At 46.5% G+C, this 16031-nt stretch overlaps 1 protein-coding gene across 2 annotated transcripts in view; it reads right to left on the bottom strand.

The window, feature by feature from the left end:
• The window catches only part of IGSF3 (immunoglobulin superfamily member 3), a 93416-nt gene that overhangs the window by 62770 nt on the left and 14615 nt on the right, over positions 1-16031 (bottom strand). For both annotated transcript variants that reach the window (XM_038133519.1, XM_038133510.1), the window contains exon 2: positions 2441-2818. In XM_038133519.1, coding sequence (XP_037989447.1) covers positions 2441-2818 — 378 coding nt within the window. The remainder of the gene's footprint in view (positions 1-2440; positions 2819-16031) is intronic.

Genomic DNA, 16031 nt, shown 5'->3' with positions numbered 1-16031 from the left:
CTCAGATGGCAGGAGGAGAACACATCCCAGCTGCTCTGCTGCAAGCTGAAATGCCCCGGTGCAGACAGCACCCCCACGTGCTGCTGCATCAGTGTCCCATGCAGCTCCCCTGTCACGGGGCTGCATCATGAAGGTGGAAAAGAGGAGAAACTCCTCCTTCAGCTCTTTCTTCAAACCATGGGACACAACAATTCCAAGGTCCCAGAGCAGCAAGCCTAAAATCAACACTGCTTCAAAGCCATCCACTTCACACATAAGTGGAGAGAATAGAGATGCTAACAAACCTGTCTCCCTTCAGGCTTTGCTGCTGCCAGAAAAGAGCCACTCAATCTAATGAGTCAATTAAAAATTCATAACTGGATGAACAAAAAAAAAAATATTTTTTTTTCTTTTTCTGAGAAAATGAGAACAGTAACTCTCTTCTGTACCTCTTCTTGCATACTGTCTGCAGAAACAAAACCAGCCTGAAAAACCCCAACCTAGAGTTGAGACTGAAAAACAGAAAGGACCTCTGATCTGCCCAGGTTTGCAGAGAGGAGCCCATTCCCCCGGAAGGACTTCAGGGTCCACTGCAGTTGAAGTCAGCACCACTTGCCATGAACAAGAGGCAGAAGGAAGGCTCTCTGTAAGGGCATTCTGTCTACAGGTCATTGCTGGGAGCACTCTGAAAAATTCAGTTTCTGTCAAGAATTTGGCTAACCCACAGAAGGGAACCTACACAGATGCACATGTTCAAAATGCAAGTGATCCTAAGCTGTTTCCAAAGTGAATTTTCAGAAATGAATTAAGCAAACCAAATTAGGGCCCAAAATCCTGAGCACAAGCATCCATGAAGGGGCATAATGTGATTTAACTAATCCACTAGAAGTTACTTTAGATCAATTTTCTTGAGTATCTCTGACACATGTAAGCCCCAAAGCCAATGTCCTCCAAGCACTGTTCATGGGGGTCTACAGACTCCCAGATCTTACTGCTTTGTAGCTATGGAAAGGGAAGGACAGAGCACAAACAGATCAACCCAGCTTTGCCTTTCCAAACTGTCGGGAGAGCAGTGGAGGAGCTTTTCACTGCCCAACCACTGGATATGCTGACTGCTCAGCTCCAGCTCTTTGGCAGAGCCACCCAGAATCCATCCAACCCCACCCTGCCCCCAGGCACGTTTTTTCAGTGGGTGTTGGTTTCAATGGGTTTCACTCCCCAAGGTGACTTAACAAAAGCAGCGCTGACTCAGTCTTGTTTAAACTGCAATGGGAACTGCAAATCCGGACACCTAAAGCAAATTACAGACCTACAAATAAAAAATAGAATACTCAGGCATCTACCCTCCAACTACTCATGGACATAAGATGGCAAAAAAGGCACCTAAATAAGCACCTATACCTACGCTGTGGAGCTTCACCTGGGAGAGTGGCTGGGCTGGCACCTCTGAAGGAAAAAAGCCAAGGCCATGAAAGCTGGAGCCAAGAAGCTAAACCCGAAGGAAGGCTATTGTGATTGAAATAATATCTTGGCTCCTTTCACATTGGATTTCTTGTGTCAACACAGCCTGAACCAACAGCACCACCAAGGGCTGGATAATGCCAAAGTGGTTTGAATAAAGGGCCAAACCAGTTGCAGCCTCACAGACACCTCCAAAGGAAAGCAAGCCTGCTTGCTGTCTGTGTTGAATTTGCTAGAGGGGTGTCCATGCTGCAAAGGAGCTCTTTTAGGAGTCTTTCAGCCAAAGAGTTGGATGGAAGCTATTTGACTGCTGTTAGCTGAGTTAGACACTTCACATACTGCTTTGAGATACAGAAAGCAAGCTGAAGCTTGAAAAGGTCAAACCTTCTAGTCAAAGAGGTGCTGTGGAAATACTCCATTTTTGAAAGTACCTGTTTTCGATTTTTCTAATGCAAACCTAAAAAAAAAAATAAATCCCAAACCACCTTCTTCACACTCACCTACAGACAGCTCAATCTGCTCAGTGGTTTCAGGATGTACTCAGCACTGCTGTAAGAGCCTGAAGATGACCATCTCTCCTGTTCCCTTTTATGTGCTGCTCATTACTACTCCTCTCTTCCCTGCTCAGTCATTTCACCACCTTTGGCAAGCAGCTCTCTGGTCTGTGACTTGTGCCATCTGACACAGACTCCCTGCCCCTTTCCCTCTACTAAATCAGTCCCAGTTTTGCTTTCAGCCATGGCTTCAAACGTTCCTCTGCCCAGCCATGCTGCCTGGTGTGTCACTTTTATAAAGGCCTTATTAGTGAAGAAAGCTCACTATTTCCTGTGCCTCTACACCATGATTTCCTGCAGTTCACACCACTGTGCCACCTGCTCTCCACTCCCGTTCTCCCTCACAGGATTTTTATCTGACAGCCCATGCAGACCACCCTGCACACGTGGGCTGGAAGAGTCTGACACCCCACCGGCCCAGCCATTCTGTGAGCAGCACAGCTTACCCACGAGGTTCATCTTGGCACTGTAGCTGCCGAAGTACCTCTCGTCGGTGTTGGGCGTGTGGCACTCGTACTGGCCGGCGTCGCGCTCCTGCAGCTCGGTGATGTGCAGCAGCACGGCGTCCCCCTGCAGCCGCTCCACGAAGATGCCGCGGCTGCGCACGCGCTGCGTGTAGATGGCGTAGGGGAACGAGGGGTCCACGGTGCTGACGATCTGCACCTCCCGCTCGGGGGCCGAGGGCAGGTAGATGGACCACTGAAAGTTCTGCTCCGCCGGGCCCTGGTAGCCGCTCACCTTGCACCACAGGGTGACGTGGGACCCCTCTGTGCGGTAGAGGGGTCCCTCCTGCACCGTCACTTGCCGCTGCGCCAGTGCCATGCCTGTGGGAGGAGAGGAGCCCAGCGTTACTGACCAGCAGGCAATCCCCGCACCTACACCCAGATATGCGCCCACCCTTCCATGGCCATGCTGGACAAAGCAAGCCCTCACACCCCGTTTTACATCCAGCACATCAGGCTCTGGCACAGCACCCCTGAGTCACACTGCAGAATTCGTGCTGACTCAATGGAAGTGTTTTAAAAAACACCCCACCAAAGAAGCAGCTCTGAGGTAACATAAACCCCTTGTTTGGAAGCAGTAAGAACCCAGGCGTGAAAGGGCAATGCACCAAGCAGTAACAAATCAGAAACTCAAGGTGACAGGTCTTTGTTTTCAGTACTTTTACTTTCCAACTCTTATCACCCCCATGGAGAGAGGCCAGGGGGCTACACTCCCTCTCCTTTGGCTGCTGGGCCACCCAACTCCAATGCCCCAGGCACTCGTCCTCCATCAGCAAACCTGCCAGAGGCTTCAGCTGGTACAAAACCCCCTTCTTTTTTCCCAAACCCAGCACACCTTCTCCATTCTCTCTTATGCTTGTAAAGGCCCACAGAGAAATATCAGGTTTCCGGCACTGCCTTCCCAAGCCAATTTGAAAGGTGTGCATTTAGCACGTAACAAACCCAATTAAAGTTAATGGAAGGAGTGGGCACTTTACACTAAAGCTCAGTGCCCCTGGCTCTGAAGTCAGGGCCCAGTGCCCTGCGCTGTACACACGCAAAGGCATGCCACACACAAAACAAAGCCACGGCGACTGCGATCCGCTGTATTTGTACACAGATTATGGATGGCTGGCCCTTGGGCTCATGGCACATTACCAGCACAGCCCTCCAGGGGCCAGATAAATTACAGCAATCTATCTTGTTTGTTGCTACATCAAAGGCTCGAGGTCTGGAGACCACGGTGGGTGTTCATCGGTTATTGAGTTACCAGCAGCATGCACACATGGCAAGGCCAATCACCCTGGCTTCTGTGACTGCTTGCTTGCCATCATAAAACAGCAATAAGCCGATTTAAAGCAGGTCCTGCATAATCACGTTTGCAAATTTCATCCTCTCTGCGCGTCTGTATGTTGGGGGTTCCCCCCCTTTCTCTAATTTTCAATAACAATGCTCAAGTCCAGAGAAGAATTTAAGCTTTCAAAAGCTTTCAAAAAGTGGCATCTTGCAGGTGAAGAGGTAGCCTAGAATCTGGGGTTTATTGATTCAATCCTGCCCTCTGAACATTGATGTCCAGAAACGAAGTTTTTCACCACAGCCAGCCTGGACTGGAGCCAGGAGAGATGGTTCTTAGCAGCTTAAAACAAATTGTGAAAAATGGGTTCAGCACATCCATCAGGGCATGCAGCTGAACAGATGGAGTGCAATTCAAACTATTAACTTGGGCTCAGCTTGCTGCTGCTCCAAATTATGTTTCTTTTTACTCTTTATGAAATAATGTGATTTAAGGGGAGGACGGGGAAAGCTAGCACATTTGAAACAAACAGGGAGAGGAACAACAGAGGCAAACACTCCCCCACTGTTTGCTGTACCAATCTCTTCATCCTGGGGAAAGACACTGCTAGAGACAACTAACACATCTACGGTGCAGGCAGCCTCTTCTCTCACCCCACAAAGGCCAAAGGACAAAGCAAATATTACAGCCTTTGAAGTGAACTGTTTTCAAAGCAGCAGGAAGGACAAGATCTTTATTACACATCTAAAGACAGCTCATAATCCAATTTCTGTATGCACACTTGCTACAGCATACACATATCCCACCTGCAATGACAATTAAAACTGCACCACAAGGCAAACATGCAGTGGTAGGAATTAAAAGTTCCACACACAACACTCCATCAGGTATTTCTCAGCTAAGTGCACAACTTTGTTTATAAGGCTTTTAACACGGTGCTGGATTTTTTACATAAGAGTTTTCCAGCTATCTAGTTAAAAAATAATATTTTATCAGAGATGGGTATCTGACTTTCCAAAGCTCACTAGAAGACCACAACCCTGGGGACCCACAGCACAGACTTCTGGTAGATGTCAAATCTCACCACCCTCACAGCCAGCACTGGCATGGGCTTCCTTCTTCCCTTGTCAGTGGTTTTTAGGACCGTCACCGTAACTCTAACCTGGAGTCCTCCTCCACGTTCTGAAGAGACCCACTTTCTACGTTCCTCCTCTTCTATATCCCCTTGCAAAGGGTTGCTGCACCCTCCTAAAGCAGCCAAAAGTGAGAGAGTTAAGAGCCAAAGAGCTCCTTGCTTCCCATTCTGGCTCTGGGAGCCTAAGAAGCTGAGGGACAGAAGGAGACAGTGCAGAAAAAGTCCTGCCCAGCTCCAGTATGGACAGAGGACAAAACAGTCAGGCTTTTGCTGCAACCTGCAGCAGGTTGCTGTCCCAGAGGAAAGACACAAAGGCTCAGAAGATGGATGAACAAGCTGGATCTCCAGAAGAGTGGGGAGCAGCACATCCTCAGCACTGTTCCCTGCGCCTGGCCGCAAACTCCTGCTCCAACGCAGGTGGGCACAAATGCTTTTCAACACTTTAAAAAAATCCCAAACAGCAGAAGCAGAAGTACTTCTCCAAAACTATTTTAATCAAGAAAGGAAAGAAGAAAAATAATCAGCCTGAGGCAGACATCCAGTACATGTTGTGCTCTAACAGTTACCTTTTGCATGGTGTTTGGCATTTTGCAAGCTCTGGAAATTGCTATATCCACGATACACAGTATTAAGAAGAGAACTTCGTTTCTTAGTGAGTAAGTGCTCTGATTAACAAAAATAACATGTCTGAGATCCCATTTAAACTCTTATCATTCCCTCTTGACGTGAGAGAAGAGCTCGCTACAGGAGGAGCTGTGTGCTCCACACCTTCCCTAGGACACCCAGGAGACAGTGATGGTGGCATTTGGCTGGTACTGCACTGGCACAGCTGGCTTTTAATTGCAAATCCAATATAATTTAGTGACAACGCAAGGGCTGATAGGGAGGAGGTAGTGAGCCAAGTGCTACTTTAAAATTAATAAGAAATTGCAGGTTTGTGCATCTGTTTTTTTCCAAAATACAGCAAATCCCATGTGATAAGGAGGAAGCCATCCCCTGATCCTTATCCCCTTCAGATCAGGGCTATTGTTGCCAGCCTTTTGAGCCGGGGGCAAGCCAAACAATAGCCAGGCAGCTCTCAGCTTACCCATCTCCCAAGCCCTGGAGGTGCAGGAAGGATAAGAGCAGTGGCAAGAGGGGGCAGTGCAGCCAGGTGATTAGACTGAAGCAGCAAGGGACAGTGCAGGACCCAGGAACCTCAGATGTCCAGCAGTCCCTGCAACTTCCCTATGCCAGCTCTCCCAGCAGGGCCACTGCAAATGTCACTGGAAACAGTTCTGAAAAGCACAGGAAAGGCAAGAGAAAAATGCTATTCAGAGTCACACAGTCATTCAAATCTCCCTTGTCACATCACAGCCAGGATTTCAATGCCTCTCCAAGAAAGAAAGGAGCAAAAAAGGAGCATCAAGCATCCCTGCCAGCCAGGCATCTCCCCCAGCAGTGCTGTAGCTCAGCTTCTGAGTACACTGTGTCTTTGCAAAATCTGTACCCTCACAGCAACCTCAGATCATTTTGGCAAGATCTGACCTTTCCACGGAGACACACACAGAGCTCGGAGCTCAGGCTTTCCACACACAACTGGTCATTTAAGGTGCCTGATCTGAAGCACTTTGAAGAGGCCCGATTTCAGAAAGTGCCAAACATTTACCTTCTGGGAAGAAGGTGGACCTTCAGGTCCCTTTCAGAAGAACATGTGTGCAAAACTTTAGCTGAGAACATTGACTCGAGGCCTATTGCAAGGGACAGGTGGGTGTAATAAAAGGCTGCCTGAGCATACAAAAACTCTGCCACAGCATTGACAGCTCAAAAGAATAAATAAAAACCCAGGACAGAATGATGAAAAGCCTCTTGCACAAATATTCTCTCCATCTCAGACCATATGGGTTATGTCTGCACCACATCCAAAAGCACTGCAGCAGTTGCACTAAGTCATCTTCGATATCAGTAATCACTGCCAGTAGTCATCTAACCTGAAGGAGAAACTTGAGCTCTTATGAGTATTATCCTGCGTCTCTAATCACTAGGCAGCAATTAAAAAAGTCATGATATACACATCTTCTTGGTATAGATATCTCCTGTAAGCACCAGGGCTAACAGTGATGAACACCAAATGGATTACATGGTTTGCGGGGATATTTCTACCCTTGCAGCTTTACAGAAGTTTTCCTTCACTGCGAATCTCTAAAGTACTATTTGTCAATAACTGACAATATTAATCTTAAATTTCCTTTAAAAATTACTTTGTGCCTTTGACTACACTTGTTAGACAGAGAACATTTCCAAGGAGATCCCTCTCCCTTTCACAAACACACAGCACACATCTGGGCTTTGTTGTTGTAGCTATTGTTTGTTCAACTTACAGGCACTCCTGAAAAAGTGTCAAGAGAGGAACAACAATGATGATAAACACTAGGGAATAGCTTCTCTGTCAGAAATAATGGAGTCTGGAGGAGAAAAAAGGTGACTTGAAGGGGATCTGGTAAAGGTTTTTTCACAAATATACACACCATGGCAAGGATGGTCAAGAATTTGACCCTTTACCATCTCTTCTAGTTTCAATACCAAGGGCCATCAACTGAAACTGGTCAGGTCCAGATTTATAAAAAGGGAGGCAGTTTTTGCAGCTGTACACAGCAGACCTGTGGAAGCCCTTGCCAAAGGATATTGTGGGTATGGAAAAAGTTTACATGGGTCAATATATGAGTGGGACAAGCACATAAGAGAGGGCTACCAAACAGGTAAATTACATCAGGTTCCTAAGGCTCCCAAAACAAGCTACAATTGCACAGCTACCTGCCTACAGCTTTTTGAGGCAGGATGCTGAGCAAGGTGCAGGATTTATTCTGAACTGGTTCAGCTGTCCTCATGCCCCTTCACAACCCACAGCATTGCAGACTGTAGTCTTCAACAATGTGAGTCTGCAGAATATGCCTTGGTTATACTACAACAGAAGCTAGAAAAGGTACTATTTTGGCTTCTTCTCTAAGAGCATGGTTATTTCTGCTCTGAACACCTGAATTGGTTCCCTCAAAACATCCTTAGAATGGACATGGGAGCTTGTGCCCCTATGCAGGGAAGGAGAGGGAAGGGGAGCGTCCATAAATCCCACTTGGCTGTGACAAATTAGCATCTGCAGCAGACCACAGGACCTGGCAGAAAGTCCCCAGTAATGAAGACAATTCAGACATAAGTGCTAAAGGGCAGTTATGCTAAAGAGTCTAATTCTGAGCTGCAGAGATGCTCCGGGCAAGTTCAGATGCAAGTGCACCACAGGCTGTGGCCACTGCTGCCCTCCTGGACGTCTGAGGGGACCTGCAGGAGCACAGGCTGACCACCCAGCTGGCCACTGCGCTCCAATGCATGGCATGGTGCCATCTAAGGTGAGCAAAGTGCCAGCAGACTTCTTCCTGCTGCTGCCCATGTCCTGCAGGCTGTGGCATGGCCCCTCCTCAGTGCTCTGACTGCCCTGCCCAAAGCAGCAGCCCTGCACAGGCCCGTGCTGCCAGGGAATTACTCAGGGACAGTTAGTATCCTCTGAGCTCATATTCCCTCTTACATCAGAATAATTTTTCAGTCTCACTTATGCCCGAGACTTCCCATGGGATGGCCCTTCCTCTCTCCCTTCTGTCACCCACAGAGCTTGTAGACACCTCTTGCCAAACCCAGCCCATCACTTAGTCCCTGCTTTTTCTTTGGACTCCACAGCAGGGCTGACACCCACAAAACAGTAATTCAGTTCAAGAAGGCTCTTCCAAGTTAGTTACTGAGAACACTTCCCCAAGCAACCATCATTTTTTTTGCCATGGGCTGAAGACGAATAAAATCTCTGAGGGAGACACTCTGCCCCACCAGGCAACACCAAAGCAGAGAAAATCTTTTAGCAACGCACACCTGCTATTCTGTGAAGTCTCATGTTAAGGCTCACAACCAAGAATTAGGTTTGAGCTTAATTTTTGCATAAATGAGTCACAGCAGGAACAATCTCCATACACTGCAACCTGCTGCCAGATGGATAAAAACAATGCTATCAGAAGAAAACATGTGGTAAGCCCCCACCATTCCCCCAATACAGTAAAGCCTCATTCTGGGAAAATACAGTGTTTTCTTGGGGTATTTTTTCTCATGCCAAGAGAGCTCAGTGCACTGAAAGGCTGGCTGGAGCCACCTGCAGAACAACTCTGCCCCTATCCTCCACCCTTCTGCTTTAATGTTTAAATGGTGCAACCAAAAGGACGTCTGATCCCCTATCCTCCCCTTCCTCCACTCCTGCCACCATCCCACCACTCCCAGCACATGGACCATCTTTCCTAAACCAACTCATAAAGCTATTCATTCCTCATTCGAATTCTTCCCACTGCTGAGCCAACTAAGGATGGCTAAGTGGCGAGGTCAGCCAGGAGCAATTTATACAATAATTGGTATGGAAATATCAGAATCAGTGGGGAAATATCAAAGCATGGGCAAAGTAGACAGGAGCTGCCAATGAAGCTCTTTGTTCTTCCAACACCACTGCCTTCCCTCGTCTCTGCTCGCCGCTCTGTCTCACAGCGCTCACTTCCACAGCAGATGTTTACTGTCTTTTAAGAAAAATGTTTTCAATAAATATGAAAGAGATGGCATTTCTTTTAATCACCATAGATTGCTGTGGCCTGTGCCTAGCTTCCCAAGTTCTGACTGTAAAAGAGGTCTTGTACCTCTGCTATAAATATGCATCCAGTCAGACATCCGACCCCCTCGCCAAGATCAGAGCCATTTTACATCCTTTGGTTCTTCTCAGATCTGGCCCCTATACTGACAGAAGACTTCCTTATTTTCCCCACTACAGCATTGGTATTCTGCAGATGCACAGTGTGAAATGTGATCTGCCCTTGTGATTTCTTTCCCCTCCTTTTTTAAGCAAACTACATCCTATATGGATGTCACATTCCTCTAACTGCTCCTTCCCTGTTCTACAATTAGGCATATTAAAATATGCTAGTTTTAACACCACCTTAGAACAGCATGTTCTTGAGCCACAGATCAAGGTTGTTGCATTACTACAACCTTTAAACTTCAAAAAATGCTGAAAGGATGAAATAATAATTCATCATCTATGCTGGACACTGAGAAGACAAGAAACAATAGGCTTGGACTTGAAAAGCACAGATTCAGACTGGTCATGGGAGCTAGCTAAATGCTCCATTTCCCAGAAGCTAGGAAAGTGAGGCACCAGAGAGACTGCTCGGTGAGACTGAGCCATCTCACACTAAAGCTTCCTCTAACAGACACTTTCTCCAAGGATACCATAAGGCAGAGATGAACCTGCCCCAGGGGATGCATGACACAAGATCTCCCTGCTCTTACAGTTGTATCATTATCAATCATCCCACCAAAAAGTATATTTAAAGTTACTTTGCTGCACAGAAGCCTGAAACTACTCTTTAATCTAGTATAGCTTTACTTTGAAAAGTCAAAGTACTCAGCATCCAGAAGCCAGCCAGACACGTCTGTGGTCAGAAAAAAGAGCAATACCCATAATAACCAAAGGAAGGGGAATGGCTGGGCAGTCCTTCTACACACAGATCCCTGAGCTCTGGAGCTCGTGGTGCTCAGCCTCCTTACTTCACAAGGGCTTTGAAGCACTTGGTGGCACAAGATGTACCTGGATGTAAAAGGTAACAACACATGTTGCTGGACGAGGGACAGACTGAGCTGGCTGCCCTGATGCTTCAGAGGCACAATGGTAAATGACTGTTTGGGACCCAAATATCTTTGTGCAACACACCTAGTGCTTACTGCAGTTCTAATAATCTCCTGCAAAAATACTGAGAAGAAAAGAATCCCTTAAAACCCGCAATCCCTGTATTCACCAAAGTTTTGACTAACCCCACAGAATGAGGGCTCTTTTCTGTACCTAAGGTAGAGCTTGTCCTGTGAAATATTTCATCAACTGTTTCTCTTCCTCCAAGGTCAGCACACGACCTTTGCAGCCCTTTCCCATCTCCCAGATCAGCATGTTCTTCCCATACAGTACCACTATTACCCTTATCACTATGGGAAGAACAGAGCAGAAGCTCCCTGGCAGATTATGCTTATATTGGGAGTATGCAGGCAGGAAGTGTTGGATTGCCCACGCAGTACTTCTGACTTGCACTGCTCCTCGTGCCTTATCCTTAGGAGTTGCAACTTCCTCACAGCCCATTGAATCCATGCCCTAGTGACTCGTATCACTGCTGCTGGTTCCAGGTCTGGTTAAGCACTACAATACAAAACAGCATTTACAGCAGCCTGCTGGAATGCCCAAGGCAATACCTACTTTTATATTTTCCAATGAAAAGCAGTGATGGCTTCATTAGTGCATCCCCAGCCTGAGTTTTGAAGCTGTCGCCACACGTACTCCCTGTAAGATTTAGTGCAGACCTCCACAAAAAGTGAAGTCTCCAAAGATTCCTATGTGTGCTTTTCCTTCTGTTCTTGTAGCTAGCTCTCAAAATACATGAAAGGACATACCATTTACCCTGGTGTCTCTAGTACTGCTTCCAGACCTCTAAAAGACTCAGCACTGCCATTTTAGTACCAAAGCTATGAAGCACCAACACTATGAAGCATTTTGGACTGCGGAACCCTTGGCTGGTATGTGCTCCCATATCCTATCAAGAGGAGGGGGTGAAAAGAAATTGTTTTGAGCAGGAAATTTCTGACATAGTTGATTATGCCTTCCAGCTCCTGTATTTCTTTTTATTATCCTTCTTTAGTCTTCAAGTCCTACATGTTCAACGTCTAGGGTCACTTGAAGAATTGTCAAACATTATTCCCTGTGCTATCACTCACTCTCAGACAATAAGAAACTTCATTTTGTTTCACAGTCAATAACGTTTTAATGTCACTTCTTTTTTCGTTTTCCTGCACGCCCTGCAATCCCTTCCAATATTAAAAAACAGAATGTCCCTATTATTGCTGTAATTCACCTCATAACATCCCAGATGCTTAAGTACTCTCCCAGGAGAAAAGAGTGTGGAGTCCCAAATCTCACCTTCACAATATCCTTGCCAAAAGGAAACAGCATTTATTACCCGGGCTTTCATTAAAGGAATTCCCTCTCTTTCATGAGATCTCTTAAAATACATCTGATGCATGGAGAGCCTGGTTTCTTACCTTCCCTCAAATTTATTTTTCCTAAAGAAAAACAAAGCTTCTTGTTCTCTTTCATTAAAACACAGGGAGGAAGGACAGACATACAAGTGCCTCCCTCCATCTCCAAAGAGAAACAGCAGTGTTTTGGCCCATCTTTCCACACACCTTGAAGTTGCTTATTTGGTTTCCTGCCCTTCCCATTTTTTCAAGCGACTCCAGATATTCCCTTACTTTGGTAAGGATGACACTTAGAAGCTTAGCACCCTTATTTTTCTCTACAACCTTTACTTGCATCTTTGTCCTTCTGGGCAGGGCTGGAGCATCTCCTTTTCAACCTCTAAACTGGAAGCCTCAGGCAGCCATTTATTAATTGCTTAACCCCGAATTGATTACCTTCCAGAGAGAGAAACTTAACAGCAATCTGTTCAATATTGACAGGCTGGAAGAGCTGATGACAAAGTGCCCTGCTGCACATTCCTTCCTACCTCCCAGGGCACACCATTCCTCCAGCACTCCAGCTGTATCCTCAGGCACGGGTCTGTACCTGCTCCCCACCTCCTTGGGAGCACACAGCTCTGCAGAAATAACACTGAAAAAAAAGTTCTAAAATGTAATATCCAGAAAAGAATGCAGCCGGGGCAATCTCTCCCTCTTCCTTCTGGCATGCTGAAGAAACATTTGTGCCCCTCAGCCATGACCATTAGCAGGAGAGAACATTCAATTTGCAAGGCAAAGCTGCCATCTTGTACTTATTCAGCAGAAGGAGCTTTCAGGTAAACAGCAAAGTGACTTATCCCCAAAGTCAAGTGTACTGTCTAAAAGGATGCATTTCTCCAAGATAGTTTTCCCACCCCACCATAAAGGATCACAGGAATATGAAGGACAGCCACATAGCTGCAGTTAGTTTCCATTTTCTCTCCACAAATTCATCTGGATTCTTCCCTGTTCACTAAGCAGAAGCAAGATGCTGCCTCTCAAAACTTTTGTGATTCAGTCAGACAGCATCCCTGAAAGACAGACAAAGAGCCAGGGAGATTCTTCAGCTACCTGCTCCCTTTTATTGCTAATTAAGATGTTAGAACTCCTTGTCTGCATACACTATAATTTCTTAGTTTGACATGCTACACAGACTATCAGCAGTTGTCACCAAACTACCAAGGCTCTCATTTCAAATGGGAGGACAGGAGCTTTCTGGCATTTGGAAAGGAAAACAGAACAAAACAAAACAAAGGGATGCAGAAGCATTCATGTTACTATTTCTTCCAGGGAGAAAGGTACAGTCATTCCTTTTAAGCACAGTACTACTGTCAGTGAGTAAGAAGGACAATCATGCAATTCTCCTCCCTGAGGAGGAACAAGCCCATGTACCAGGGGGAACTGACCAGCTGGAAAGCAAGGGAAAACACTTTTTATACTAAACAAACAAACAAACAAAACCAACAACAACAGTGAGGGGTAACTGCACACTGGCAAAGACTGCTCCCAGAGATTGTGGAGTCCCCACCCTGAAGGTATTCAAAGTTATCAGGACATGATCCTGAACAACCTGCAAGGGGCTCGGACCAGATGACGTCCAAAGGTCCTTTCCAACCTCAACTACTCCGTGAAGGACTCTCCAAAACTGCATTTTCACCACTGTAGACTCAGTTACCTTAGCCCAGCACCAAGCACCTACGCAGAGCAACTTCACAGCACCAGCTACAGAGAAAAAGTGGCAAAAACACCCTCATCCCAGGAGATTCAGTTTAAAAACGTGGTTTCACAATGCAGTTGAGCTGATCTAGGTACCAGCTGCCACGGCAAAAAAGCAGTCTTGCCTTCCCACTCACTTTATTTCTAGCAAAATACACTCATTCCTCTCCCCATGCTTGACCTCTACACAAGCTGAAAAAAGAATAACCCAAGGAAAGAGTTTTCACCAAGAGAGCAGGAACACCTTTTTCTTTGGGGTACAGAGGCAAATAACCCTTTTAATGGGCTGGGATAATGCACCAGCCTAGGCACCCTATCAGACAGCACCTTCAGCCAGCCAGCAGATGGGTCAAGAGAGGGCAGGGAAGGAGAGCAGGGCAGAGTGGGAGCCAGTGGCAAGATCTCTATCGGCTGGGAGACCCTGATGGCAGGTTTCTAGCAGGCTTCATGTAAAGGCAAGTGAAGAACTGCTGCAGGTGCTCACTGCAGGTCACTCCCCATCATGCAGAGTAAAATAAAAGGGTTCGAAGCCACCACTTTCAGCAAACAACCCTAAGAGCAGGATACTTAATGAAGCCTAGCTTCCCATGCCTTTCAGGAGGGAGGCTGTCTCTGAGACTAATGACTTGACTGCGAGCTCCAGCTGGAGCTTCTCCTACAGCTGGCACAGTCATTTGGAGGCACTGCTGAGGCCCTTGAAGAAAAAGGTCTCCTTCAGTCCCCTGCCACTGCCCTGACTCAGCCACCTACTCTTCACAAGGCTTGCAGGAACTTGTTTATATCCGAGCTCTCTACTCCTGTCAAATTTGCGTAAAATTGGCCAAAGGTTATCTGGAAAGGGGTGGCAAAGGCAGCAGATCAGATAAGCCCTCTTTCTCTGAGAACCCAGCCTGAGGAAACACAATGAGAGGCAGAGGCTGGGAACCAAAAACCACAGAGGGAAGAAGCACTAGCAAGAAAACGTAGAAGGGCTTCAAAAGAGAAGACACGCATCTTGCATTTGGCACAGCAGAGGAGGAGGAACTAATTTGAGAGTTCAGGGGAACCAGCAGACAAGAAAAAAGAAAAAAAAACCAACAAACCTGAATGAATTTCAGATGCAGAGATGGATAGGAAATGCTGCAGCTTATATTCCTTAAGCAGAAACATACATGTGCACGCACCTGGGTCTAAGAAAGCACCAGAGACAGAGGTCAGAATTTTGAATTGAACAGAAATATGAGCCTGTAACAGCAGCAGAGAGAGGCCACTCCAGTTTTCAGGAGTGGACAAAATTACAAAGAGGCAGGGATTGTAGGAAGATCTGGACAAGGTCATAGAACAGACCCCTTGTAGCCAAACAAAAACAAACCCTCAAGCTGGTATACAGAGTAAACTCATGAGGTCATAAGGAAAGCTCTGTCAGAGGCAGGAAAAGACAAAGACCACAGAACTTAGAGGAAATCACTCAAGGAAGAGACCAAAACTGGTCAGTGCAAGGTCAATTACAATGTCAAGAAAGGTAGTATTTGATCACAACCAAGATGTAGAGCAGTGGGGGCTATTAAGAAAGCCCTTGCGAAATAAATCACAGAGACAGACAAAACTGGCAGAGAGCTGGGAGGCAAAAGCTCCAGACAGAGCATCCCATGGGGCTTGCAGAGGACACAGAAGCTGCTGGAGGAGGAGGGGAAAAAGCAGCTTTGCATTGGAGGAGAGAGGCTATGAGCAGGAAAACAAATGACAGAGACAAGGGAAAATTAGTTGGGACCCTTAAGACAAGCAGAAAGGTTAGAAACTCTACCTTTGTGAAAAACATGGAAGAGGAAAGCAGGGCAGAGAAAACCAAGAGGTGAAGACAGACCATCATTTGTATGCCAGCTCTCTTCATAAAGTTGCTACAGTTCAAGAAGCAAATCTGAAGTTGGAAGAAGGGTCTATCCAAGCTTGGGGGGGAATACCACCATCAGCATTCAGTAAAACAAAAATTAAAAGAGTTTATGAGAGACAAGGCAGAGAGGGGAGAGGCCAAGCTCTGAGATGGAGAGGTCAGCATGGTCAGAGGACTCATGTCACTGCATGACAGCAGAAGCAGCAGATGGTGGGGCTCGAGATGGAAGAGAGGGCAGAAAAAGTGTCATGGGGATGAAGGGAGATGCCACTGCATTGGTGGTATAAACACCTACAGGGCTGATAAAAGAAGAGTGGGGGGTAATCCAAATCCAGCGTTTACAAAAAAGCAGCAGCAGGAGTTGGCAGAGGAGGAGAAAAACAGAAAGACCCTGAAGGGGAGGAGCAGTGCTGACTGAAAATCACGACATGCAAGGCTGGTTGGCAAGCCA

This window comes from Motacilla alba, chromosome 1 (assembly GCF_015832195.1).
Source record: "Motacilla alba alba isolate MOTALB_02 chromosome 1, Motacilla_alba_V1.0_pri, whole genome shotgun sequence".
Lineage (NCBI taxonomy): Eukaryota > Metazoa > Chordata > Aves > Passeriformes > Motacillidae > Motacilla > Motacilla alba.
This window is presented reverse-complemented; position numbering and strand designations above follow the sequence as displayed.